The sequence below is a fragment of the Vanellus vanellus genome (genome assembly GCF_965231255.1).
Source record: "Vanellus vanellus genome assembly, chromosome: 2".
Classification (NCBI taxonomy): Eukaryota; Metazoa; Chordata; class Aves; order Charadriiformes; family Charadriidae; genus Vanellus; species Vanellus vanellus.
The window spans coordinates 168,149,561-168,177,463 of NC_138906.1; the positions used below are offsets into that span (position 1 = coordinate 168,149,561).

A 27,903-nucleotide genomic window follows, 5' to 3' on the forward strand; every position below is an offset into this window, starting at 1 on the left:
CTTTTTTGCTTTTTTTTTTTTTTTTCTTTCCTCCTTTTTTCTATTTTTTTTTTTCTTTTGGATGAGGTTACTTCTGTTGATGCACGGCCCAGATCTGTCCTAGTCTACTCTGCAATCTGGTAAATGAGTAAAGCTGGGCTTCACGATTGAAAGTGATGTTAAGGCAATTGTATTCACACATTTCAAGAGAGTTCAAATTGCTTGGGGGCAGCCGGTGGACGTGTGCGTCAACGTACACATATTTGATGCTGTAAGAACGACAGCTTTAAGCATGTCTGTTGTGAAAACCATGTTTGCTTAAACAGAAGAAGTTAAGTGTAATTAGGAGCCCTTTTAAGAGCACTTTTCTAGATATCTGCAGAACCATAAATGAAAAATATAACCAGAGCACTAAAAAAACCCTCAACTACACCAAAAAAAGAGGGGGGGGGGGGGGGGGGGAAGCAAAGACAAATAAACCATTATGTACAAAACCCAACAACAGTTTGTTTTAGAAGGAGAGCAAAAACCGTTGTAGAGATACGGACAAAAGATAAATTGATAGGAAGCGATTCAAATTAAAAGCTTGAAAAAGATAAGAGAAAAAAAAAAAGATGTAAGAATTTTATTGTTCAGTATGGTTTAAATGAATAAAGAAGAAAATTTGAAGTACACTAAAACCAAAATAAATCCTAATGGTATTGGTTTGTTACTAGCTAGAAATGACAGATTTATTTATAATAATGCAGAAATTTCAATAAACGCCTGTATTCTGTAATTGGAAGAGAGCCTGGTTACTTAATCCACATCCCAGGCTAATGAAATACTTTTCATTACACCAGCAGCTAGAAAACATGCTATACATCATCTAATAAAGTAAGATGTTTTTAAGAGAAACAAGACGGACCAATTTTGCATGCAAGAGTTTTAAAAGAGCAGGCAAAGGCTAATTGGGAATTATTGCTCTTGAGTTAAAGAAGGGTGGAAGTGTTCCCGAAATCTGGAGAGTGTCTGTAAGCGCAACAGTTTCACTCCAGAGTCGTCCGCCTCACATCTGTCTTAGGCACAATACGACACCATCTGAAACGGGATCCAAAAATGAGGGGATTGTGGGTAATATTATGATTATAATTGAATAATAGCATGCTCATTAAAACAGAGAAATTAATAGCAATCAACTTATGGAAAATAGATCTTGTCAAGCTAAATTAATACTTTCCATGAGAATACATAACTGCTTGGTAGAGTCTGAGCATTTGTCATTATTTGTACATATAAATAAGGCGTTTGTCTTGGTGGCAGTGAATAAACACGACTGTCTAATGCAGTTCTTGGAAATATAGGCGGTACATATAGGGGAGAATACAGGATTCGTATTCCCTCTGAGATTGGCCTTGGGTCTCTCAGTCCCTTCCAAGAAGGATGCTGGTGAATTGCAGAAGGTGCATGGAAGAGACCAGGGAACGAAGCCTGATCCAGAGGGTCTCTATGAGACGATGTGACTTAGCTCAGTGAAGAGCTGACTCCCCAGAGAAGACAGATTTATGTCCATCCCATCAGCTGGATGGACACGCAGGAGGGTCCAGACATTTAGAAAGGTCTGGATGGGCACCAGAAAAAACAAAACAAAACAAAAAAGACCCAAAAACTCTTCTGGATTGTGTGTTGCTGACATCTTCCAGAGTAAAATTAGTTTGGCTTTTTTTTTTTTTTTTTAATATGAAAAGTGCTTTAGTTCAAAAGGGAGATAATTCAGGAAGGCTCAATGTCATGTGTTAAACTGGATCCAAGCAGATAATCACACCAGAATCCGCAGCATGTGTTGATGCTCTGTTACCCTGTTGGTACCTATCTGAATCGCCCCGCTTCTTTGCAATGCGGTTTAGGGAGGCAGGGGAGGATCTGTCTCGTTGTGTGAGGAACGGGTCAGTGTGTGCATGGAGTTGAGACCTGCAAAAGAACTTCTCCACAACTCAAGGCAGGTCTGCTGGAATCAGCAGTATGGAGACGTCTGGGCCATCTGTGACACACCTAAGGCTGCTGAGCAGCTTGGCTCCATCTGGAGCTGCCTTGAGCTTGCTGCTGGCATTCTTGCCTCCTCTGAGTATGGTCAGATGTGGAGAGGGGACAACTTACAACCGTGTTCCTCCAGTGAAGGCATATGGCCCTTTTGCTCTGCCTCCATCTCCTGTCCCAGGCTCCAGTGAAGCTCAGGTTATTTGTATGGATCCTGAACTTCTCCCCGTCCATTGCATTTCTGCACTTACTCTCCGCATTTGCATCCCATACATGACCACGTTTCAGGACAAGACACAGAAGCAACGGGTGGAAAACAACTGTAATTTTTGGGTGATGGCTGTACCCCGGCACATGAGGCAGAGCGTGAGATTCCCCTTTTCCCTGGCTTAGCTCTTAGTGCTCACATGGAGACGGGGCTGCAGTAACTTTTCCTGATGAGACCATCCCATCTGTGGGACAATGGCCAACTTGACTTGGAGACTTTCCCACCTACAACTCCTTCCCCACCCCACAGCGCTTCCCCAGCCTGAAAGGATGTCTTGAGAAAGCAGGGACTCTGTCCTTTTGACCTCTTGAGGTCTTTCTGACCATCAAGCAAGAGTACCCCTGCCATGCCTGGAGCTCTGGGGGCGCGGGGGAGATTTCAGGGGGGTCCTCTCATGGCCTGTGGAGACCCTAGTCCCAGAGAGACGGGGGAGAGGGACAGCTGGGGGGAGGGAAGAGGGGCTGGCACATGTGGAGTAATTGAGGTGGGTTGTGGGGGGGTGGGGAAAGTGTGCAGGAGGGGTGGAGTCATTTATTGGGGTAACTGTTGTGGGAAAGGGGTGCATTCATGTGGCTGGAGGAAGTCTATGTGGGGGGGGTGAGATGGGGGGACATGTCTATATGGGCTGTGGGGCAGGGGTGAGTGGGGGTTATATGGGGTGAGAGATGGGGCTATGGTGAGAGTGAGGTGTATATCAGGTCTGTGGGACAGATCTATAGGCTTATGCATCCATATATGGGATATGGGGGGCAGGGCTATAGGGTTAGGGAGGGGTATTTAGGTTGCATAGGACAGGACTATAGGATTATTTATCCATATATGGTGTGTGTGTCACAGCACTATAGGGTTACACATCCGTGTAGTGGGTGTGTGGGAGAGGGCTATAGGGTTAGGGAGGTGTATTTGGATTGCGTAGGACAGTCTATAGGATTATTTAGCCATATATGGTGTCTGTGTCACAGGGCTATAGGGTTATGCATCCATGTAGTGGGTGTGTGGGAGAGGGCTATAGGGTTAGGGAGGTGTATTTGGATGGCGTAGGACAGTCTATAGGATTATTTAGCCATATATGGTGTGTGTGTCACAGGGCTATAGGGTTATGCATCCATGTAGTGAGTGTGTGGAAGAGGGCTCTAAGGTTATGCATCCATATAAGGGATATGTGGGACAGGGCTATAGGGTTAGGTAGGTGTATATGGGGTATGTGGGACAGGGCTAGAGGATTATGCATTCATATATAGGATACGTGGGATGAGGCTATAGGATTATGCATCCTTACACGGGGTGTATGTCACAGGGCTATAGGGTTATGCATCCACATAGTAGGTGTGTGGGCTATACGGTTATGCATCCATATATGGGATATGTGGGCTATAGGGTTAGGGAGGTGTACATGGGGTATGTGGGACAGGGCTATAAGGTTATGCATCCATATATAGGGTACGTGGAACAGAGCTCTGGAATTATGCATCCTTATATGGGGTTATGTGTGCATACATATATATGGTTATGCGTGCATACATGGGATATGCGGGCTATAGGGTTAGGGATATGTATATAGGACAGGGCTAGAGGGTTATGCATCCATATATAGGATACATGGGATGGGGCTATAGTATTATACATCCTTACATGGGGTGTATGTCACAGGGCTATAGGGTTATGCATCCATGTAGTGGGTGTGCGGGCTATACGGTTATGTGTGAACACATGGGATATAAGGGCTATAGGGTTAAGGAGGTGTATATGGGGAGAGTGGGACAGGGCAGCCCGGGGGGGGTGGGGGGGGTGGGGTGGGTGGCAGGGGCCGTTTCCATGGGCGGGGGTGTGATGGAGGGGTGAGAGTAGGAACCCAGGGACGGACCAGGACCAGGACTAGAAGATCCAGGTCCGGGGGCGGGATGGTGGTGGGTGATGCTGGGGGTGGCCGGGAGGCGGCGGGGGGCGCGGTGCCCTCTCCCCGCCCGCCCTGACGGTCGCTCTCCCTCTCTCCCCCCCGCGCTCCACCGCCCCGTTCCTCCCCTCCCTCCCTCCAGCAGAGCCTCCGCCTCCGCCTCTCCGCCCGGCGCCTGGTCCTGGCGCGGCTGCCGAACGGTCCCGCTCGACGCCTCCCGGACTAAGTGCCTCTGTGACCGACTCTCCGCCTTCGCCATCTTAGCCCAGCTCAGCCCCGACATGGTGAGTCCCGCCGGTGGCGCCGCGGAGGGAGGAGCAGAGGGGAGAAGGGAGGAGGACACACACACACACATACACACACACACGTACAAAGCCGGGGGGACAAGGAAAAATAAAGAGGGAGGGAGAGGGACGCGACCGGGATGGAGCGCAGCATCCTCGGCGGGCGGCTTTTGGGTACCGCGTACCTGGCGGGGAGGGGCGGCGGGGACAAACCTCAGTCTCCGGGACCGTAGCGACACACCGTGAGGCTTTGCATCCCACCCCCTCCCCCCCCCTCCCCTTCCTCACTGCCCTTCCTCTCCCTCTTCCCGGACAGCAGCTTTTTGTGGGGAGAGGACGACGGACGGACACAAATTCTGGGGCTGCTGCGCTGCTCCCCACCCCCCCATCCTCCCATCCCTCCATCCCTGCGCTGTGTGTTTGAATATAAATACCGCTAAACGGGGTGGGGGTGACCAACCCCCGCCGGGCGTGTTCACTCCCGTGGGCTCCCCACGCACGAAATCTTTCGCACGTGTCTTTGTCTTTTTTTCTCTTTTTTTTTTTTTTTTTTTGTGGGAGAGGGGGGAGGATCGCCCCGCACCGCCTCCCTCTCCTCCACGGCTCCCGCAGCTCACTCGTGTCCCCCTCCCCGCCTCGGGGTCCTTCCCGCTACCCCACGCTTTTTTGGGGGGGGTGGGGGACGGGTGTCCCCACTCGGGAATAAAGGAGCGTGGAGGGGAAGAGTTGCGAAGTTTTTGGCCGCTGTCGGTGACACGAAGCTGGTGCCGCGTCTCGGACGGAGCCTCCGGGAAAAGCAAAAAAGTGCGAGATTCCTAGAAATTATCGCCGGGCAGCTGCACCCTGAGTCACACGGCGGGGCACCAAAGGCGACACCAGGGTGGTCATAAGGGGTTTCGCAGCCTTCTCTTTTTCACCTTGTGCTTTTTAAATTTTTAATTTATTTTTTTTTTAAAAGTAGTTTATCCCTTTTTGGACAGTTCCCAGGTTCATAGAGCAAAGCCCTGCTTTCCTCCACCTAGTGCTTCTCCATCTGCCGGGGCACTGGGAGTTACTGGGCCCTTGCAATTATTTACTAATTATGCCTTGCTTGTTAAATGCTGGCTTAATTCAGCAAAAGGGGAGGGGAAAGGAAGAAAGGAAGGGTGATGGTGGTAAAGGGAAGGGGAGGGGGATCACATTTTCCAAGATGAAGGTTTGGTTTATTATTAGAAACACTAATGTATTTGGTCCACTAGTTACCATGGAAACAACATCTGCACTGAAGTGGTTTTAAAGACACAGTGTTGGTTGTGTTTGCCCGGGCCTCGTGCAGGCCCAGCCACTACACCGTTGTGAAATGAGCTTTGGGGAAGTCGGGCAGAGCTGCTCTCGGTGTCCTCTTGAGAGAGGCACCGAGTTTCTGGTCTCGGTAGAGATGCGCTGGTTGAAGGATGCTCAAACTTAGGATCAGGACCAGGTTCCCGCTTGGAAGGGGCCTGGAAGGAGCTGGTTGCGCTGGTGGTGGCGTCCCTGTACCCATTGTCTTCCACGGGTCATTGTTTCCCTGTCTTCCCACCGGGCAGGCTGGGATCTGCATGAAACTAAGCAGGCAAGGAGGTAGCCTGCAGGGCTAGTGCTTTCCAGGAGTGGTACCCAGCCTTTTTGAGGTGGCCAAGCTGAGCTTAGGTGAACCAGCCGGGACCCATCTCCTGCAGCTCTGTACCCTGCTGCTCTGTAGGTGCCCTGTGAGCCTTCAGGGCTGTGTCCTGCCAACAGCAAGGCTTCACCCTTCAACCCACGCTACAGCAGCTTAAATGCCTGGCTCCAGAGGTTGTGATGACCACCAGGATGATTGATGGGTGATCCTTGTCCAGCGCAGGAAGGACTCTGTGCTGATGTTGCAAGCAACGCAGTCCTGACAAAGTTTAGGGAGGTTGCATCGTCGGAGAAAATAAATTGTGATTTTTGCTGCAGGAATACTTTTAAGGTAAAGGCTGAAATGAAGGCAGGCACAGTGTGCAGCTGGGCTGCTGGTGAAGGTCCTCTGCTGATTTTTCTTCTGGAGATGGGCAGAGGACGATACAGTGTGGGAAAAGAGAGAGAAGTCTTTGACTTGGCTAAAGCAGTAGTTTCTCTTACGGAGAGCTAAGTCATGTGGAGCTTGGTATTATTTAACTAAGCAGCCAGGAGAAAAAATGGTTAATTCGAGGTGGCCAGATGTTGCTACTTCCTCAGCTGTAGGTGTTTGGAGTGTTGTCTGGATAACACAGGGTCGGTGTAAGCCCTTTATCATCTGTGTGAGTATTTTCGCATCTGAGAGTGGGCTTGGCTGCAGGAGGATGCAGCTTCCTTCCCCCAGGCATGTTTTATTATATCTGCAACTAACCTCACAGCTGGTCCTTTGGGGTTTAGGCCTAAAATTGCTTCCTTCGTCCTCTTTCCAACTCCACCGGCTGCTTGGTTGGGTTACATTTTCACAACTCATTTTTTTTTCCCAGCCTGGAGTCAACTCCTGAGCATCTGGATGAGTCCTTTGGCCAGGCTGGGAGGAAAGCTACCTCCTGAGTCGCCCCACTGAGCACAGCCCAGGGTTTGTTGATGCTGTGGAGCATTGTTCGTGCAGGTCCTCGTGGTACCACCCTTGGTTTTTTGACCGAGTGTCATTCTGAGCAAGCCCACGCTGCCTCCCTTCCCCAGAGGTGGCATCTCATCATCATCGGTGTCTGCAGTGGTGACATTTATAGTGTAGTTTTTCATGTGCCTTTGGAGCTCTCAGGACAAGAAGCTCCGTCCGCCCGTGTCATTAATATTATTTATTGCTACAAATCTCCCTTCTGGAGTCTTTGGCCCCGGCAGTTTGAAATATTTGTAACCCTGGTACAGGCACAGCTTCGTTGCGGTGACAAAGGACCAGGAAAGTTTGTGGGGGATGACTGGTGCTGCCCAGGCAGCTGATTCGGTTTTGCCAAGGACAGAGTTTCCCTGGGCTGGGACCTGCAAGTTGCTCATGTGGCGGGGAAAGGAAGCAGTTTTCCTTGATTCCAATGAAGCCAGGGGCTGAAAGTGCTGTGTTTTGACTCAGTTTTGGAGACAGACGTCCTTAAACCATGATGGAGCCATTGAGCTCAAAAGCTGGAGTTCAAATTTGACTCTTTCTCTGGGTCCGATTGCCCTATTTCGACTAGACAGAGGCAGCCTCTTGCACTGGTTCGGCACGATTGCTGTTTGACCATCATGAAAGATTAAAAAAACTCTTAGATTAAGGAACACAGACAAGCTTTTGGGGGCTGTCTTTTCATTTTGGTTTTATACTGTGCCTGGCTTGGTAGGGCAATGGTGTTGACATGCTCTGATGCTACACCTGCATAATACCAGTACTGATAGACAATAAGGGCACAAGGAAATTGCAGAACCAAGTGTTTGAACTACACCTTTCGAAACCGTGGTCAGCCTGATTAAAGAATCTGGTGGTGGAGTTTTTTTCAATATATCTTGGCAGTCTTGGCAATTTGTTGGAGATGGGAAGGAAAGAGAGCGGGTGCCTGAGGATGTGTCTTGTTTGAGTTGGCTTATGTTGTCTCGCCTGCCTACCAGCACATGATTGGCCTTTATAAAGTCGATCAAGCTTTAAAGCTTGGTTCTTACAGCACTTAGGTGTGTACAAATATGGACTTTCTGCCCTCTCATCCCCTCTTACTAGCCTCGTCCGCAGAGATGAGGCTGATCAGTTGAGTGTCTGAGCTCTGCTCTTATTTCTAATGTTAGAAAAGGTTGAAAGGTGCTGGTGGCAACAACTTGGATGGATGCTGAGTTGGTTGTGTCCGTGCTGAATTTTTTTAACATCTTGTCTCCACGATGCCGTTTACTGACAGGCAAACCGATTAGCTGGAAGGGTTGTACAGCACCTGTGTACTTTTGGGGGGTGTATTGTAGCAGACCAAACTCCAGAGCTGACTTGGAAGCCTGGAGGTGAGCGTATGCAGTGGGCAACCCTATGAAATACCAGGGTGTTGCAAGAGGCTTTGTTCGTTGTTATCTCCAGCTTGCATGAATGCAAGGCACCTTTCGTGGTGGGCTTCCTACCCAAAGGGACAACGGCTTCCGAGCTTCTCTCTCAACTCACAACATTTACTTTTTTTTTTTCCCCCCTGAAAACATCCCAATGTTGTGTGTAGAGCAGAGGAGAAGAAATCCTTTTTACCCTGGCGAAATAACGAAGCGTGGAGAGTAGACTTTTCAGTGTATGTCTCGGCTGAGCAGGCTGTGGGAAGGGAATCAACATGCAGGTCTGCTGTGATCTTGCTGTATTTTGAAGATGTTCCCTCTGAAAAGATTGCCCTGTAGTATGGGAGGTATGTGTACTTCAGGGAGAGTGGGCGGGCACAAGGTGGGTTATTTTAAGGTCCTAAAACTCTACAGGGCCCTGCTTGTAGTAGATCCAGGCTTTCCAGCAGTAGATCCTGGAGTAGATCCAGGTTTTCCAGCAGCACACTTTTCCCCTGGAAAAAATGTTGATGTTAATGAATTAAAATATTTTGTAAAGGTGTAGCAGTTCTGACAACTTTTTGATGGAAAATTATAGCAGTGTTTCACTTAGATAAGACTGGTGCACTTTATTTGAACGTTTTATGAACATTTTAACATTTATATTCTACCATCGTTTATCACGTGAGATTTGGAGTCTGGATAAGAACTAAGCCTTTTGCATACCTTGAGGACAGCCAGTTCTCACGTTTACAATAGTTTTCAGGTTTCCTTAATAACGATGCTGCTTCTCCTGCAATGTTAACGCTTTGATTCAAAAGTGGGACTTTCCTACTGAAAGCAAGTTCTCAGTTTTGCCCAGCTCGAAGTCTGAAGGCATCAAACCACTGCCAGTTTGCGCAGGGGATCTAGGGAAGAGTTTCTTAGACTGGTGTATCTGAGCGTATTGGCTAGGCTACAGGCTGAGAGCTGTTTCTGTGCCTGTAAGTGAAATTGTGACCTTGGGCTAATGACTTCATTGTTTTCTGCTTCCGTTTCTCCAGCTGCAGCACCCTTGCAGGTGACATCCCAGGCTGTGTGAATCCATATTCGCGCAGTGCCCCAAGCCTGAAGGGTGCTACAGAAAGCACCGAGTGCCATCATTTCCCTGAGAGAGCATTAGGAGCCTCCGTTTGCCCCGTTAGCAAAAGCCATGCCAGGGCGAACATTGCTGAGCTGCAAACATTTGGGGTTTTTGAGGTCCAAATCCGCTGCAAGCCTCCCGCGCTTGTTCTCTTGGCACCTCTTCCTGCAATCACCCTGTCCTCTCCGGGATGCTGTTGTGTGTAGAGTGTCTCTCGGGAGCTGATTGTGCCTCTTGCTGTGGAGCCCTTGAATGGGAAACGTTTCCTAAAATTTCCTGGGGATCTGGGCTGTTACCGCTGGACTCTCCCTGGATGCGGAGAGGCCAAAGTGGGAGTGACGAAGGGACACTCCAGCTGGAGTCCTGCCCATCTCAGGAGAGTGTTGCGCTGAGATTGGGGAAGGTTATGGTGTGAGCGCTGCTGGGGATTGCTGGGGTTCGCCCGTCTCCTGCTCCACAGCAGGAGCAGCTGCTGTGTTTGCTTAGGTGTACCTTCCCCTGAGGTCTGTGGCAGCCCGGAGGAGCAATCTGTGATTCTGCAAATCACAAGCTTGTCTTTCCTTCGCTCAGCAGGGATGCTCTTTTCGCTAAACCCAGTATAGTCCCCCTGAGTTTCAGCAGGCGTCGATAGCGCGGAGAAGATAGAGTACAAACCAGCTGGGCAGACAGTTTTCCCCTCCTGCTCTCTCTCATAATACGATTAGGAAGTCGAGAGGACGTTGTGATGCCCTTAGATGGCCAAATGGGCCAACCCACAGCCTAGCTCCCTCTGAAAAGAATTGCATTATTTTTCAAATGTGGCCTCTTAGCAGAGGGGGCTGAATTGTGATCCCCCATTGTCGCTTGGCTGGAAGTCACCTGCTTTAAAACGTTTGCTCTGTCATCACTGACCTGAAGTCTGTCAGTGTGCATTGCAGAGTGAATTTGGGCTAAATCTCATTTGAGTTTGGAGAGGACCCGGAGTCAATGTACAGGTGATTTTATGTTGGGTTTTTAGAGGAAGGGGATTACTGATAGGGCTTGTCCTGCGCTCCAGGGAGCAGAGGGACCCTGGGTTTGTTATTTTGGTGGGAGATGTGAACGGAGATTGCTATATGTTGTACACATATAAGAAGGGATCCCATCAGTAAATAAGTGATTGGTGTTCGAGCACATATAGGAACGGAATCAGAGACAAGGGTGATAGGAAATCCCTTTCAGTTCTGTGCTTCTAGGAGAGAAAACACTTGAATATATTAAAAGAAGACAGGTAGCACACAAGGTAATAATAGGAGGATTTGGCTCAGCATAATAAGCAGTCATCCGGCATCCCACCTCCTTCGCGACTGTCTGCGGATTCAGCTGTCTGTCGATCCAGCGGGTAGTTCGGTAGATTTTCACAGCTGACAGCTTTCCGCCGCCGAGTTTCTGCTCCGCGCTCGTGGATTCGCTCAGGTCTTTAACTCGCGACGAAACTCCAGGCGGTGGGATTGCAGCAGCGTGGGTCTGCAGCTCTTCCCCCGCGAGCCGGAGCCAGCGAGCTCCGCACAGCCCTGGCAGTGACTCTTCTGCAGGCAAATGCTGCATCACCCTGTATCTCTTCATCTGAAGGGGACGTGGGAGAGGAACATGATCAAGTGGCTGGGAGCTTAAAACCGTTGTGGGATTCAGTGCTTCAGCGTGAGTAATACCGAGCCAAATTCACCCTTCGGTGTAAAGGCAAGAGTTAACCAAGTGACCCCAGGAGCAGACCAGGGCTGAGGTTAGTCCCTTGTCTTCAGCTGAAATTAAAGCCTCACCGTGCCTGTCTGGGATACTGCGTGTCCAGGCATTCCTGAGGGGTTTGGTGCTTATTTTGAGCTGCAGTGCTTAATGGCTTGTTGCCATGAAGGCAGCTTAGCAAGTGTGACAGCTGCCCTATTACCCAGCCACCGCTTTACTGCTCTCTTAACGGAGGTGTGGATTTAAGCCAGGACACCAGGGTCTTCCCAATTCCCACTTTCCCCTCTCCTAAGAGCTCAGAAAGCGGCTCTCGGACTCAGCGCCTGCAGATTTGAGCCACCAAGGGCCAGAAATGTGAACGAAGGGGGTGAGCGGTACCTCTCCGGGATGCTCTGTTCTGTGTTAAAGCAGGATGACTGGTACGGTACATGAGGGTGGGAGTGCGTGAGTATGTGCGTGGGAGAGGATGATGTGTCAGAACTGTTCGGCGTGGTACCTCCATGCTGATGGTGAGCAGAGGTGAGCTCTGTGAGACGGTCTGACTCTTTTCTCAAGGAGAAAAGAAGGAGGGGGAAAGAGGATAATAGTCTTCAAATGGGTAGAAGGTAGCGGTGGAAAGGGAGTAATCTGCTTTCTGTGTCTGCTGGGGATTGGACTCAAATTGCAGTGAGAGAGATTTAATTTAGGCACAAGGGAAAACCTTCTGGCTGCAGGGATAGTCAAGCACCGAGAGCCCAGCCTCCGTCAGCGAAGGTTTTCTTGAACAGGCTGGGGATGGTTCAGGTGGCTTTGAGGCAGGCGAACGGGTGAGCTGAGCTCGTCAGGTCTTTTCCCACCCTCTCGCCTGCAATTCTGTGAACTGGATCACCTTTGTGGCTGCTTCTTGCTGTGTAAAAGAGAGAAACGTGGCAGAGGGGTGGCACGTTGCTGGGAGGTGGAGGAATGGGACGGAGGCAGATGGGGAAGCCTTGATGGGTTAGGGCACATATTTGGAAAAATCACAGGGTCTGTCAAAAATGGGAGACACCATCTTAACCTGCTTTCCGTATCCAGCTGTAGCTGTTGATCCACTGTTATTTTATATTTATCATGTGTCATTTGGACCACGGCGTCACCTGGGAGGCTTAGGTACGGAGCGTGACTTCGTCTTCTCAGTGCTGAACGAGCCACAAGGCCACCCCGACCCAAACCAGGAGAAATACAGCTGAAATTGCCAGCTGAAATACAAGGATGCTTGGATGCAGGCGGGTGTGGGGGCACATGTAAACAGCACAAGGGCATTAGTCATCGCGATCCGCAGTAAGTCGTGGCACATCTGCCGTTGTCAGGTTTGTTTTGTAGGCATTGCACCAAGCAGGGTTTTCCAGAGGAGGTTTGAAGCTTTCTAGGTGGTTTTTTGGGGGAGCTTTTCCCCAAGCAGAGGACGGCGTGGGAGACATCACAAAGGTGCTTATTTGAAATTGGTAACAAGTGGGTGATGGAGGCTGGGTTTCACGGGCTCATCAGGGGTGGGAGTCAGCGCATTAGTGCTAAATGGGATTATCTTCCTTTTCAAAGCACTTCAGGGACTAAGCGCGTTGTGTTTGAAGAGACAGTTGAACTGCTGAGCATTGCTTGTCTTTCCTATACCATTCTGCACCCATCTCCACAGTACTTTGGCCTGGAAAAGCCCTTTTTAGGCAATTCTGGCAAGCTACTTCACCACAGAGCCCTGTTGTGCCCTGCCTAAAAGCTAAGGTTGCCCTTGAATTGCCATGAAGTGAGACATGGAAATTAAGTCCCTTTTTTTTTTTTTTTTTTTTTTTTTTAACAACATATGTCTGCTCATTTAAACTAAAATTCAATCAGTTTCTGAAAGGTTTGTGCCCTTCATTCTTTTGCTATCTATGAATAGCTGAGTGGACAAATCTACTGGCAAGATTTTGGCAGTAATAGCAATCTTTAAGCAAAAATGGGCAATATGCATGGCGAACAAATGTCAGACTTGTGATTATGAATATCTGAGCTTGAAACTTCCCTCTAAATGTTAGGGCTGCCTAATCAGGAAACTGGGATTATGCTGTGCATGGTAACGGTCAATCAAAACTAAGTCTGCAGCTCGAGTGCTCACTAGCTACCTGCCCTGCTAACCAAAAGGATATACAGAATATATTCAATAAATCTGTGAAAGCAAAATTACTCTTTTCCCACAAGCAAGACAACACTTTCATTTTTCATGACAAATTGTTCCTTTTGCTCTTTTAAATATGGCAATCATGTCAGCCATTCCCCAGAAGGGGAATATCCGACTACCAGGGCCAGTTTTGATCTTGTTTATATCAACTCAGTACGGTTGTAAATCCAGGGACTGTTACAGTTTTACTTCCCAATCACTCAGCTGTGAATGAGATGGGCATCGGGGCCAGAAGTTGATTCCTTGAGTGCCTCTTTGAGATCAGTGTTCCACGTAGGGGAAATTAGCACCAGTGACTCCCCAGTAACCAGCTGTGTATTGTACTGGGTGGGTGGAAACATGCTGGATCCCACGGGCTCTTCAGATTGCAGCGGGAATAAAGCTGTCGTTATCATCATAACAGCTTAATGATCATCTGCTAAATGACTGAAATCCCTTCGTCTCCTTTTCAGAAGGGAGCTTTAGCCAGTGAGCCCCTGAAAGCCTCTGAGGACTGATAATGTGCTGGAGATATCTTTTACTTCGGGGTTGTTGGTTCAACACCAATTTGGGTCAGGAGCCATTGCCACTGCAGGGATCTTCAGTGGTTGAACAGTGAGAGATGGGAGGTTCTCCCTGGGTCCTACAGGAGAGGAATCACATCCACAGAGGGATTGAATGAAGGCAGGGTTTAAGAGGTGGTTTAGGGATGGCTTCTGCAGTCTTTGCACAAGTGTTCATGGTTTGTGCTTTGGATGAAGCTTTTTCTTAAGGACTGGTCTTCAACAGGCGAGGATGTTAGAAGGCGAAAGGGAAGACACACATTTGCTCTCCGTCATGGTAGGCAGCAGGGTGATATAAGCATCTTTGGCAGAAGACTTCCTCTGGACACCATGGCCGCAGGTGTTTCCCAACTCCTCACTTGGGTCTCTCCAAAGGACACGATGCGTGGGCATGGGGGAGACAAGCATTGCCCATGCTGTGGGGAGAGCTGCCCGTCTGGCATCACTCATCAGCACGACATTGATAAAGTAAAACAAACAGCGGGCTGTTTTGGAGTAATTTGGTGAAATGCTGTCACCTGGCATGGAACCAAAACACTTCTTAAATCAGGATAAACACAGTCTGGATTCCTCCCTCATTTTCCATTCCCAGTCTGCCATGGAGTTATTTTATTTTAACTGTGTGTAAATCTTACCACATTTCCCTGCAAGGTGCTCAGCACTGCTGCTGGGAAGTTACTAGAGATGAGGCCACACTTGCGAAACCAGGGCAAAATGGGTAAAGCAAGGAGCGGCTTGCAAATCAGTTATGGACTTTGAATTGATTGTCCGTTGCGTAGTACAGGGAAGGGACAATCCCAAGCAGAAAGGAGCAGTAAAGAAGGCTCATTTTTAATGTAGTTACAGCATATGTACATACCATAAAATAATAGTAATAATAAAAATATTATTAATGATTAATTCCATGGCACAGGTTTTAGCACTGTCCTGTAATTGTCCCTATTCTTTAATCGTTATAAAGCTCCTTGGCTGTGTCTTGGCTTGTGTCCACTAGCAATGTCCAGAGGTGGTCTGGGGGATGGCATGGGCCATGAATGTCCCACTAGGCACTATGGACAAAACCCCTCTGTTTTGAATGGTGAGTTTGTATGAGTATTATCCATACGGTATTACTTCATCTCAGGGCAATGGAGTGGGTCCTGGACCGCTTTATTTTCTGGGGCTGACATAGGGAGATAGAGTTTCGCTGCTTACTGCAGCTATGTATTGTCATAGTACACCGTGACGGTGGTACTACACAATCATCTGATTAAAGTTCACTTCTGCCTCTGTTGCCTCAAAGGGAAAGAGCGCGTACCCATAGAGGAATAGGCCATTTTGATTATTACCAGCCTTCTTGTGGAAAATTATTCTATTTTCTGGAACAGAGCAAGTCTTACCATCTGCATGAAAAGCAAACCAGACGCTCCATCTGGCCAGCTCACAAACAGTTAAGCAAAAAGCTCTCTCCTCTCTCTCTCTCCTCCATGTTAATATTGCACAGCAGAGAATGAGATGCTGGTGCTTGATTGTCCTGACATAGCCCTAGGAACCCCCTACGGCATTTACATGTATCAGAAATCTAAGCTGAATTAAGCTTTGGAAGAGAGATGGAGAGCCGTATTATTCTCTTCCATTTCCAGGGGGTCAAAATAGGCCCCTGAGAAGTTAAAGGGCACTGTTTGCAATCTAAAGCAGATCGGTTGAGAGGACTTTGAAAAGATTGGCTTAAATGATGGAGCCACGCATACAAAATTGACCTGCGGGCAAGATGGGAACAGACCCCCCCTCTCCTCGCTTGTGGTCCCCTTGCTTGGCACGCTGGTTCCCAAATCGCGGGTCACAGAGAGATGCAGAGTGGCTCATGGCTACTCACCAGAGCCCCATTAAACAGTGATTTCAGTGTAGCTTGGCCATGCGAAGTGCAACGGGAAAGGGGCAGGGAGGGAATAAAGCGTAGTGTATTTTAAATAATGATAGCGAATATGTTTGGGAACAGCTGGCTAGGCAGGAGGAGAGTGGTCCTTAGAGTTAATATGAACCTGATATGAGCCCTCCTTGATATCAGGACTGGAAATTGAGGTATTGAGAATGCAGTCTGATAGTTCAAAGAGAGGCAGCGAGCTGACCGTGGCGTTGACGACTGGCAGGTAGATAATGCATACTGTTAACTCCTGTAATTCCCTGCCAGCCTGAAGGAAATTATCCTGACAGTTCCCATTTACGGGCGGCTGCGTGACCGCTCCTCTGCCCTGAGAGCTTCATCAAGGCGTGTTTACTAAACGCAGATTGCCATGTTGTATCTTGAGAGCAGACTCAATACCGAGTGAAGAGTTAGCAATTGTTAATAAATAGTAGCACGTTAAGATGTCTCTCTGGGTGATTTTTGTGTACTGTAATTACACGGAATTGCCTGTTAGACTGGCCAAATTACATAAAAGGGGCCCACAGCTCCACAAATGCGTTCCCAATAATGGGTGACTATTAGCTTTGACATGAGAAGCCTGTAGTTGTGATAACGAAGGAAGCAAAGTGAGGTAGTAATTCTCTGGATCTGTTCTGCAATGACATGGGCTGAGCTGGGAACGATGGCACGTTGTTCCAGAAAGAAGTTGTGAAAAGATTATTAATGATGCCACTAAGTGATCTTCTTGCAGGGATCTCAAAGCCCTCCTAAGCGGTTAGGAGGTGGAGAAGAAAAGGCTCTGGGAAGACCTTATTGTGGCCTTTCAGCATATAAAGTCTTATAAGAAAGATGGAGAAAGACTTTTTACCAGGTGTTGTTCAGGATAGAGTTAATTTTCTTCATAGTAGCCAATATGAGGCTACATTTTGGATTTGTGCTGAAAACAGTGTTGATGATAGACGGATGTTTTCGTTATTACTGAGAAGTGCTTACACAGAGGCAGAGCCTTTTTTGCTCCTCAGACTGCCCCACCAGTGAGAAGCCTGGGGGTGCACACGATGTTGGGAGGGGACACAGCTGGGACAGCTGACCCCAAACTGACCAAAGGGACATTCCAAATCATATGACATCATGATCAGCAATAAACTGGGGAGTGGAGGTTGACAGGGGCTGCTGTCGCTCGGGGACTGGCTGGGCATCAGTTGGTTGGTGGTGAGCAATTGTTTTCTTTTGCATCACTTGCTTTTTTTTGGGGTTGGGTTTTTTCGCTCTCTCTTTGTTAGTCTTCCCCCTCATTTTTTTTAATTATTGAACTGTTTTTATCTCAACCCACGAGTTTTTGCACTTTTACCTTTCTGATTGTCCCCCCCGTCCTGTGAGTAGCTGCGTGGCGCTTAGCTGCCCAGTGGGGTTAAACCATGACAGCAGGACCTGTAGTGTCAGACACTGGAACAGGTTGCCCAGAGAAGTAGTGGATGCCCCATGCCTGGAGGTGTTCAAAGTCAGGCTGAACAGAGCTTTGAGCAACCTGATCTAGTGAAAGATCAGCCTGTGGCAGGAGGGGTTGGTCTAGGTGATCTTTGAAGGTCCTTTCCAACCCAAACCATTCTATGAAAAAACAGTTTGGTGCCTCCTCACTGCTCCTCTGCTTTGAGTTGAGTGAACCCTGTAGTCCCTCTGATAATGCTGACCCACCAAAAAAGTTCCTTTAAGCTGTGGTCCAATCCTGCCTTCACTAAATCCCTGATGCTGCCCATATTTTGAGGTCTGCCAAAAAGAGCTGGTATCCTGCTCTTCCTCTCTCCCTGTCTTGCAATTAGTGCAAGAAATATGTCTTCTGGGACGTGAAAGCTGAGCCTACCCTTGAGGACCTCCCTGGCATGACCAGACAGCTGGACATCAGTGCTACTTTCATTGAGCACTGCATGATGGTCAGGAGATTGGTAGGGTAAGAACAGCATCTGCTTATTTAGTGGGTCTGCTCCCTGCATGTGCCTGCCACACATCCGCTCCTTCTGTGGGCAAGTGCAAAGCTTTCCTTCTCTTGATCCTGCAGAGTCCCTGGAGGTGGACACATACATCAGCTACACCTTTGTCTGCTGAGTTGTATCAAGAGCCTGGTTCTCATCTAGGTGAAGGTATCATAGCACCACTCAAGACCAAAGCCCCTAAAAGATACCATATATTGCGGCTGATTGCTGCCCTCTGGGGTGGCTGCTCTCCTTTTGTCCGGTGGTTGTATTGGGGTAGAGTACACGGCTGGTGCTTTACCGTACCTGTGTATACACAAAGGGCCTGAGCTTGAATGAGAAACCCTGAATCTAACCGAATGGGTATGAAAAAATAATTCATAATTTTTTTTGGCAGATGACAAAAGCACATTCACCTCTTGGTCATTCAGCCCTTCTCAGTTGTTTCCTTACAGCACTGACATACACCCCTTTGTTTAGAAAGCTGTTCGCTTTTGTGAGTACTGCTAAAAGCATTATTTTCCAGCAATTTTTACAACCAGCTCTCTGCTTCGACAAGAGTTGTCCAACCAGCAACAAAATCAATACATTGTGGCTTAAAAACCTTCTCAAGAGTCGTGGAAAGCCTTTAGGCCAGTGGCACAGTAAAATGGTTCCTGAGCAATTCTTGGAGTAAATCACACCCACCTGGTCCAGTTCTTTGTCAGAAGAGATGAGTGAGTCTCATTGCTTTGAGCTCATGACCTGCGAGAACCTGCTTGATCTTGCAAAGACGAATGTAAGGGGCAATCTAATCACAACCTACAGGTATCGGAGGGACAATTACAAAAATTATAAAACCAAACTCCTCTCACTTGTGCCTGATGGTTTAATAACAAGGGGAAAAGCCACAAACTGTAACTTGGGAGGTCCATGTGCGACTTTAGGGAAAAAAAAACGATCAGCAGGAGAGTGGTGTGGCCGTGAAATCACCAGAGGGACAGGAGTTCTCCATCTTTGAGAATTTCCAAGACTCAGCTAGGCAAAACCATGGCCAACCTCACCTGATGTTAGTGATGGTCTTGCTCCAAGCAGTAAATTGAATTAGAAAGCTCTATGTGTCCCTTGCAACCAATACTTCTGTAATCCTCTGACTTCATGAGTCTTTAATTTCAAATGTGCAGGAAGTCAGGCTCAAGGCAACCATTCTGAATAATGAACACATTTCTAAAAACAGACAAAGCCCAGCACCCCAAATTCCAAACTCATATCTCTGTGTTTAATGTGGGAGCAAAATCAATGGTTTAATTTTTCGGTGACATTATTAGTATGATATTGTAATTATAAAGACTTTGTTCAGCCTTTCTCCATATCAAGGATGGAAAAAGCTGAAAGAACAGATTGCTTGTAAGGTCTCAGGCGAACTGCATGGCATTAAGAAACACCATTTTTGACTTTGTTCTAATTGGAGCCTCTTTGACCCTGGAGCCAGAGTAGGGTAATGGAACAAGCACGACTCGAATGAAGTCGCTTTTCATAGTGTTGTGCAGAAAGCAAGAGGAGGAAAGAGAAATGCAGAAAATGTAAAGGGGGGGCGGGGGGGGGGAGCCAGGGAGATGCATTAAGAGCAAGAAGAAAAGGCAGAATATGTCGTGTAAAATGGCCAAAGGAAGAGAGGAAAGAAGACAAAGGAGAGAAAAAAATGGGGGAGAAAGGAAAAGCAGGAAATAGAAGAGAATAAGAAGAAGGAAGCAAAGTGAAATTGTAAAGGAAAGGAGGAGTGTCCTGCTAGGCAGAGCGATGAGGTGGTAGGACAGCAAGCAGCCCCAGGCAGTGGCACTCGTTATTTCCATCCCAGCTGATGTCATTGATTGCTTCTCTCGTCCCTTGTCATGCTTGGTGACAGAATTGCAGGGCTTGTGACTTGTAACAACCTGCTCTGTTCCTGCTTGGCCCAGGCAAAAATTTTCTTTCCAGCTCCAACTGGGCATGGATTCATCTGTGTTTCAGGGTGCTTGTGGATGGCCCCCATCAGCAGACATGGGGAAGTGGTGAGGGGCAGGGCAGAGTCTGGGCCATCTGGGACCATCTCCAGTCTCAGGAGGTGGAGACCCTGTTCTTGGCCAGTCGTTGGCAGACAACCAGTTTGCTCCTCAGCTGTGGTGCTGGGAAACTCCCATAGGACTGCTTTCTCTCTTACCTTGAGAATGCCGTGTTGTTTTTCTGTTGGTAGCATTATTATTTTTTAAACCAACCTTGCTTTTCCCTCTCATCTTCTCCAAGGAAATTTCCCTTGCAAGGCTCAGATCCTACAGAATCCGACCACCTTCTGTCAGGGGGTTTAATTAGTCAGAAGAAATAAAACAAATGATGCTTTGTTTGCCAAAGGGAAGAAGTGGAGGAGGGGAAAAGAAAGATGTAAAGGACAGAGAAAACTTAATAACGAAGAAAGAAAGCAGAATCCTAAGCTACATGCACCTAAGCCTTCATGACTTATTATTCCCAAAGGACCGAGCTCCTGTTCTTATTGCAGCCAGTGGGGTTTTTTTCTGGTTATCCACCCTCATGATGCCAACAGAAGTCCCATCAGGGCTGGACCAATCATCCCTTCCCTGTAGGGAGAAAGGATGATCTTAATAGTATCTCTTCAGCGCAAGTCCTTCTGGTGGGCATGGGTTTTGTGAAAGTTTGGCTGAAGGATAAAGAAGGAGGTGCAGATCAGGGCCTTTTCTTTGGGAAGGGCTGCAGATAGACACCAGCTATTACCTACAGGTCTGGCTTCCACCTGGCCGGTCGTCATTTGTATAACGCCTTGCCAGTGAGCAAATATCTGACCTAGGAATGGTCCAGTACGTGAAACCTCTTACTTAGCTGATGGAGGATCTAGGAGAGGGTTGTGGGTGGTGTGGGAAAAGAGATAGGGAAGGGGGTGAAAGAACCTGAGGTTGTTGGGGGTGGAGGGATGTCAGAAAGGATGTGGAAGGGAGGGGAGTTAGGGTTACTGTGTTGGAGATCTAGGGAAGTAGTCTGCTCATCTCTTAAAATCCAGACTCCCTTTCTTCAGTTGCTCTCAGATGGTTTAGGAATGAGTTATATGTCAGGCTTTTTTTGCTTTAATGGAGCTCCTCCCCCACTTTTATCCAGTTACCCATGAAAAGTCAGTGAAACGAGACCTACTTAAATCAAATGTCACAATCGATGCTCATCCCAGGCCACCATTTGTGCAATGTGAACTCATATTGCCGTAAGGGTGGAGCGGGGAGAGGAAAAGGGTTGGGAGTGAGCTTGGAGCAAGTGAGCAAGGAGCAGTTAATGTCTGAGGAGCTCGTGCTTTGCGGTGCGTTTATCACGACCATGCATCTCTGAGGTAGGGCAGGGCTGTTGCCCATCTGGGTTCTGCAGGGGGGGGGAAACAAAAGGATGGGTGGCAAAGGAAGAAGCTGTGCCTTCATACTGGAGGTTGCATCTCTCTCTCCCATACCCTACACCAGTGCCTGATTAAATAAGAGGCTTCTGTTCCCATAAGAAAGTCCCTTCCACATTTCAATTTGTAAGAAGCAGGATACGATATTTCAGCACTCAGGGTGCCTGGAATATATCCAATTTCAATTTTGTTTGATGGAAGATGAATCAAAATGTTGATATTTTCATTGAAATTTCTTTCTGTTTACCTAGTTCCCCAAAAAAACCTGCTTCTAACCTTCCACAAATATTTGGCAGGAGTAAATTCTCAGGGTGGGAATACAGTCACATCAGTTGATGTTAAAAATCGCAGTGATTCAAGTCTCTGTAGAAGTTTAGAGGAAGAATCCGCACGTAAGATGAAACATTTTCTGTGAGCATTTTGAGAAGCTCTGGGTGGTGAGAGGTGCAGGACCTTGCTGGATGGATTAGTGGGGCTCAGCACCATGTTATTCTTGCAGTTTCTGCACAATTGCTGGTAGTTAAAAAGACTAAGATATTGGTGGAAATCCAGCTCCATAATTTCAGCAAGTTAAATTAGGATTGCCATCCAAACCCTTTGTATGTATCTACGGTGTAGTTTTGGAGAGTCCTAAACCTCCTGTTTTGCAGAGCAAACATAAGAAAGCTGTACAGGTATGCCGGGATAGTGGCTTGTCAAAGGTGATATGGTCTGCGGGGAGGGGACATCACAGAAAGGTGACACCACACTGCAGTGTAGTTTGGCTTACAATCTGTAGCTCGTATGCATCCAGTGAAGACCCCTCTATGAGCCTGTACTCCTTTGGGTATACACGCCAGTGGGGCATTAAAGCCATCGAATGTGTCACTAAATTTTGTCTCAGATCCCTTAAGCTCCTGTGCCAGCCTTCCCAATAGCTCCTGTGGGGTTCACTGCAGCAGCACGGTGAAAGTTTTGTTCCTCATTAATTCCCCCCAACGCGATTAAAAATGTGAGAGGTGACCTTGGACAAAATATGCAAGTAAGATGGATCTTCCCAAGCCCTTCAGGCTGCAGGGACACTTCAGCTCAGGTCCCAATATATTTGGGTTGTTTGTCCCTTCTTCGTGGAGGGCTCTGTGGAGGAAACCTGTACCGAGTGTTGGCCTTGAGCCAATGGACACATGCTCGCTTTGCCCATGTGTTGAGCTGGCCAGACTCCATATAAGCACAGCACCAAGCCTTGCCTAATATATTTAGCTTTGCAGAAGGCTCAGTAGCCTGGAACGGAGCTGCAGTAGACTCGGCTTCACGGTGTCCCGCTGACTGGAGGTTCAAGTTGAGCAGCCTCATGTCTGCCAACAAAATGGTGTAGACAAGTCCGTAGAGGACTGCTTTTTCCATTCCCAAATTCATGCATAATTGTTTTGTGGTGTTTTTTTTTCCTATGCTAAGCCCTTGCTATATCAGAAACCATCTCATCTCCATGACTGTAGCGATAGGTGTTGGTACTGCGCCAATCTTATGACAACCTTGACTGTGCTCCCACACCTCTGCGCGCTGCCTGATTACTCTAAATAGAGGGTTCTCGTGTGTCTGCTGCATGGTGGGTCTCTGCTTCTCTACCTTCACACCAGCAGAGATCACTGATGTGGAAATAAGAAACGTGCCAGAAAAAAGCCTGCATCAGCAGAGAAAACCAAGTGGGATCCAGATCCTCACTCCAAGCTGAGAACAAGGGGAGTTTAGTGATACTAGTCTGGCAGATGTTGGCTAGTTACGGTTAGTCCCAGTGATGCAGAGGATTAGATTAGGAGAGGTTATAGCATGTATGTTTGTTCTTCACATTGAAAGAGCTGATGATCAGCAGACCTTTTGTGTTCAGACAGGAAAGGAGAACCATTCCACACCGGCGTTTTCAGTAAGCACCCCTGCTTAGGATGAGATACCTTGTGTGTTAGCGTAGGAGTAGTGAAGTGATGGATGGTAAGACTGGATGCTGGGTCCCTGAGGAGGATATACATCTTGTTTTTTTCTTTGCATGCTTCATCTCCTCCTTTTCCAGATGGATGTTTGTAGCTGGTGGAAGATTTTTGCCTTCTTTTCCTCCTCCTACCTTCATCACCGCCATCCCCAGAAGAGCTCGTTTGTAATTGTTCTGGTGTAGGCACTGCCTTCTACTATTGCTTCATTAATTATCTTCAGAGTTTCACTCTGGATATGAAGGACCCGATCCTCCTCTTGGAAATTGCACCTTTTACACACCTGCCTCAACCATGGATGTCAGAGTTGTTACCCAGACTTAACACTGGTGTGTGTGTGTGAGCATAATTAGGTCCAAAAAAGGGTGGGTAAACCAGAAACAGATCCTGGTCTTCTTTCCTCTTTATTTGTATGTACAGTGCGATGTGAAGGTCAGGTGAGTTGACACACAGGCAATTAGGAGAAAACATTTTGCCATGAAATTGAGCTGGTAGTGTCTGCTGAACGTTTTCTTTTTTTTTTTTTCTTTTTTTTCTTAATGTCTTCCTTTCTCTCTTTCAGAACATGGAAAAGGTGCTGGTCCCTTCTGTCACGTTAATTGTAGGCTGTGGAGTATCTTCGCTGACACTTTTGCTGTTGATTATCATTTATGTCTCTGTTTGGAGGTATGGCTTTCATTCTCTTCTTTTCTTTTTGGGGAAAGTAGCTGTCTTTTGATCTACATGGATCCTGGAGGTTTTGCTCTCCTGTTTTGGGTGTCTGGTGCCTGAGGAAGAACTGTTTTGAAATGAGTGGGTCCTGTAAAAAGTCATCATGGTGGCTTAGTTGGCATTACTCTTTCCTTCTAGTGCCAGAGAAATTAGTACAGTGAAATTAGTGCCACGACCCCATGTAGTCGCATTGTTCCATTTTCAAAAGCTGTTTTAGATGCCTTCGTATACCCCAGGAAACCTTGTTCGCAGAGAACTGGACGCGCACTGCCTCCTGGCAGGCACATTGCTCCAAGGTATTCCCGGTCGGGTCTTTGATAACATCAAAACATCCATGACCCGTTATGAAAACATCTGGCCTGAAGAACTGACAGCACTTCTCAGGAGCTTAAGGATGATAAACCGCATGCTCTAAATAACTCTCCAACCTCTTAGTTAGGTTTTGCCTTTAGCTTCAGATGCATGTGGGATTCCTCAGTACATCCCATTGCAGAGAGCTCCTGTACACCTATAAGCAGGTCAGGTGTAACCTTAAATGGTATCATTTATAGAGACTGAAGTGATTTTGTAGCAGTTTTGTTGAACAACAGTCCATATTGGCCCATGCCCCTGTTAGATACGTTTTGGTGGACTGTATAAGCTGGAGGACCTGAAGTCTGCATGGGATTCTCCCCTTGTACTGCATTGAACAAGGTCTGAGTTTATCCTACGAGACCCATGCCTTTCCTAAAGCCGTGGCAAACACGCTGAGAGCTTCATAACTCTAAGCTAAATAAAACAAAGAAAATCGGAACCAGGTGAATGACTGTGAAATGGAAATGGAGTCGCTACAGAGAATATACTGTCTGGAAATTATTGGTGACCCTTTTGGGAGAAAGGATCAGTCTGAGGCTCTTATTTTGTCAAATGATTCTTCTTAGTAGGGAGGAAAGGGTAAATTCAGTTTGGAGTTGCAAATTGAGATAACTTTTTCTATGCTTTGATAGAGGAAAGAAACAAGAGAGTAAAAAATGAGCAAAAATGCATCTTTTTTTTTGTTGATACTGTGACAGTGATAGTGGCTAGTTAATTATGGCAAGTGCTCTGAGCTGAAGACTGATCATCATAACATTTATCTAGAACTCAGGTTTTTCCGTGCCTGGGGTATCATTGGATCTGCTCAAGTCCTTGTCCTCTCCTGCTTTTCCTCAGGCTGGGCAGCACTGGGCAGCGCTGGTAGGTGACTTACTGGTGTCACTGGTGTCAGGATCAAGTGGAAAGTTAGGATAGAGGAGTAAAGAGCAAGTGTTCGAGCCTCACCCTCTCTTTCCTATCAGAAACAAGTTCAGGAACTGAAACCCAAGTTCAGACATGAGGTTGAATCAGTTTGGAGCATGCCAGAGTCATTTGGAATAACATGCTGTATTTTCTTCCAGGAGTGTGCCCCTCAATATTTACTGTTATTGAGGACAGTAAATTTAATTGCCTGCCCTGTTTAAAATGCGCTCTTTTTAATTTCTCATTCCAGCCTTTGCGTTATGCCTCTGCCCAAAATGATCAGCATGAACGGGGGGGCATGTTTATGGGCGGCTTGAATGGGCATTTCTGAGCTAGCCAAGGATGGACATCCATTTCCAAGTGATCCTGAGACCAGCTATATCTTGATTAAAGGGCTCTCTATCCTAAGTCTCTTTGTGTAAATATTTGTAAAGCATGATCAAGTGATCTCTAGAATTTCTCTTTGGTGCGCTGAGTTTGTTTCATTTCTTCTCTGTAGATCATGTTTTCATGTTTTCTAAACTTCACAGCATTCCCGTGGCTGAGCCCTGAGCACTCTGTGTGTCCTTTTTATTTTAGGCATAGCTGCTGGACATTAATGTGCTGTCCTATTAATGGTCTCAGGAACATCATATTCAAGTCAACATTACCTCCTGGCTCCCACTTTGTTTTGCCCTAGATGTTACGCAGTCTGATATACAACAGCTGGAGGAATGCTCAAAAGTGGGATCAGCAGTATAATTCCAGCTGTTGTCACTAAAATACAGGAGCCATATCAAATTGGTTTTTTTTCACCGTGCAGAGGAAAAAATCCTCATACCCTAGCTGCCTGGTCCTCACTGGAGAGCACTCACCAGAGCTCAGCTGTTTCAGGGAGCTTTGGCCGGGAAATTTCCCATTCAGACCTCTGGACAAAGGCATCTGGAGCACGGATTCGTAGGCTCAGCTCGAGTATGAAACACTTCTGATGAATAGGCTCACTGAGGCTGACAATCTGGAAACTTTCCCAGAATTTTGCCCAGCTAGGGTTTGTTTATACATGGGAAGAAGAAAGGGTGGGAGAGAAAGAGGGAAAGGAACATGGTAAAGAGAAGAGGGCAGAGTAAAAGTAAAAATCCCAGCTTTGGGCTGCATATCAGAGAGGAAATGAGTTTACCCTCCACTTCCCATTCAAAACCCCCAAATAATGGTTGCTGCTTAGTGCCACCTACTCAGCCATCGGTGCGAACGGCATGAGCTTTTTGATGCAAGTGATCACTTCAGACACAGCCAACTTGGCACAGTCTCGTTGAAAACTGGACGTTGTTTCTGTTTGACGGCTGTTGGTGGCCTGTTGGTGGCCTCACGCCACTTCCCAGTAGACAGATGGCTGCAAAAACTCTGCTGCAGATGGTGCATCTCTGGCCTTATTAGCAGCCTCAACAGAGAGGTCAGTGACACAGTGGGCCATAGAAGTGGAGTGACCTTGTTACATCTCGGCAGTGGCTGTCCTGGGTCACAGCTGGAGACAGGATCTGTGTGCAGGCCACGTGCTCCACCACCCATGTGGAAAAAGAGAGGGAATTGAAAGAAAAAGATCTTCCCTCTTCAAAAATGACATGAAAATGAGAAACTGGGGAGAAAAGGAACTATTCAAGGGTCAGAACAGGCAAAATGAGTTAGTACTGCGTTTCTCTCAGCTTTGGTTTGTATCACTCTTTTTAAGCAGCAACTTGACACGGTGGCGTTTCAGGAGTGCCCCAATGCGTTTTCCATCGCTGAACTCATTGCGGTTCAACAGCCTCTGGAGTCGGTGACCTTTCCATAGCATGGAGATCAATGCTTGCTATCGAATCGCTCTTCCACCAGCCCATCAGCATGTGGGGCACGGCAGACCATTTCCACTGGTGGCGGCTGGGTGAATGCTGTATCACTGAAAGATATCAGTGTGAGCTTTTCTCACTCCCTGCCCATCGAAGCCTGAAGATTGATTTAGTGGTTGTCAATGAGCTCTCAAGGGGCTTTTAACACTTGCTTTAAACCCGGGAGCTCTGCCTTTGCCGGAGATGCTGAAGCACTCATTGGCCCTGGTGGGAGGTAGCAGGAATGAGTAAGTGATTGTGCGGAGAAGGGTGTGTGTAAAAGCAGTGAGAAAGCAAGAGTGATTCAGCGTTTGCGGAGAGGAAGGGAGTATAATGGGGACAGAGAGACAGACTGCGGGGTTTTCCCACCTTCTCCATCTGTCTCGGTTTGCACAGGGCTTCCCCACATCCTGCAGGACCCAGGTCAGAACAGAGGTTCCCTAAATTTGCGGTGAGAGTTTTCCCCTGCTTCGGTGGCTGAGTAAAACATATTTTTATAAGTAGGCAGAGTCCGCGTATCAGCCAAGGGGTAGCGAAACAGCACCCTGGAGCAGCTCTGTCTTTGCTGGAGATCTCTCCTGAGGCAAAAACCATCAAGGCCTCTGTTTTTTCCCCTCTCTGCTATGAGTTCCTGTCTTCTTTGGCCAGAGGGTCTGGATAGTAGTGGTGATTTCTTTCTGCGGAGCGTCCTGTGCTGGAGAAGAGGAAAAGGAAGGAAAAAAGCAAGTGAGGCAGGAGGCCATCTTAGCGTAACAGGGAACTACTGGTTGAGCTGAAAAACAATGAGCAAATGTTTGGTAACCAGGTGAGGCTACCAAGGAGGATTATGGATGCATCACCCAGGAACGCAGGACTAAATTAGGAAGGTCAGACGAGCTGGATTTGAAAGTGGTAACGAATGTGAAAGGCATCAAGAAGGGTTTCTGTAG

At 47.5% G+C, this 27,903-nt stretch overlaps 1 protein-coding gene across 1 annotated transcript in view; it reads left to right on the plus strand.

Moving 5' to 3' along the window:
- The window catches only part of ADGRB1 (adhesion G protein-coupled receptor B1), a gene marked incomplete at both ends in the record, with an annotated part of 212,136 nt that overhangs the window by 119,651 nt on the left and 64,582 nt on the right, over positions 1 to 27,903 (plus strand). Inside the window, 2 exons of the mRNA XM_082499435.1 lie at positions 4,300 to 4,441; positions 23,728 to 23,831. Of these exons, the coding sequence (XP_082355561.1) occupies positions 4,300 to 4,441; positions 23,728 to 23,831 (246 nt within the window). The remainder of the gene's footprint in view (positions 1 to 4,299; positions 4,442 to 23,727; positions 23,832 to 27,903) is intronic.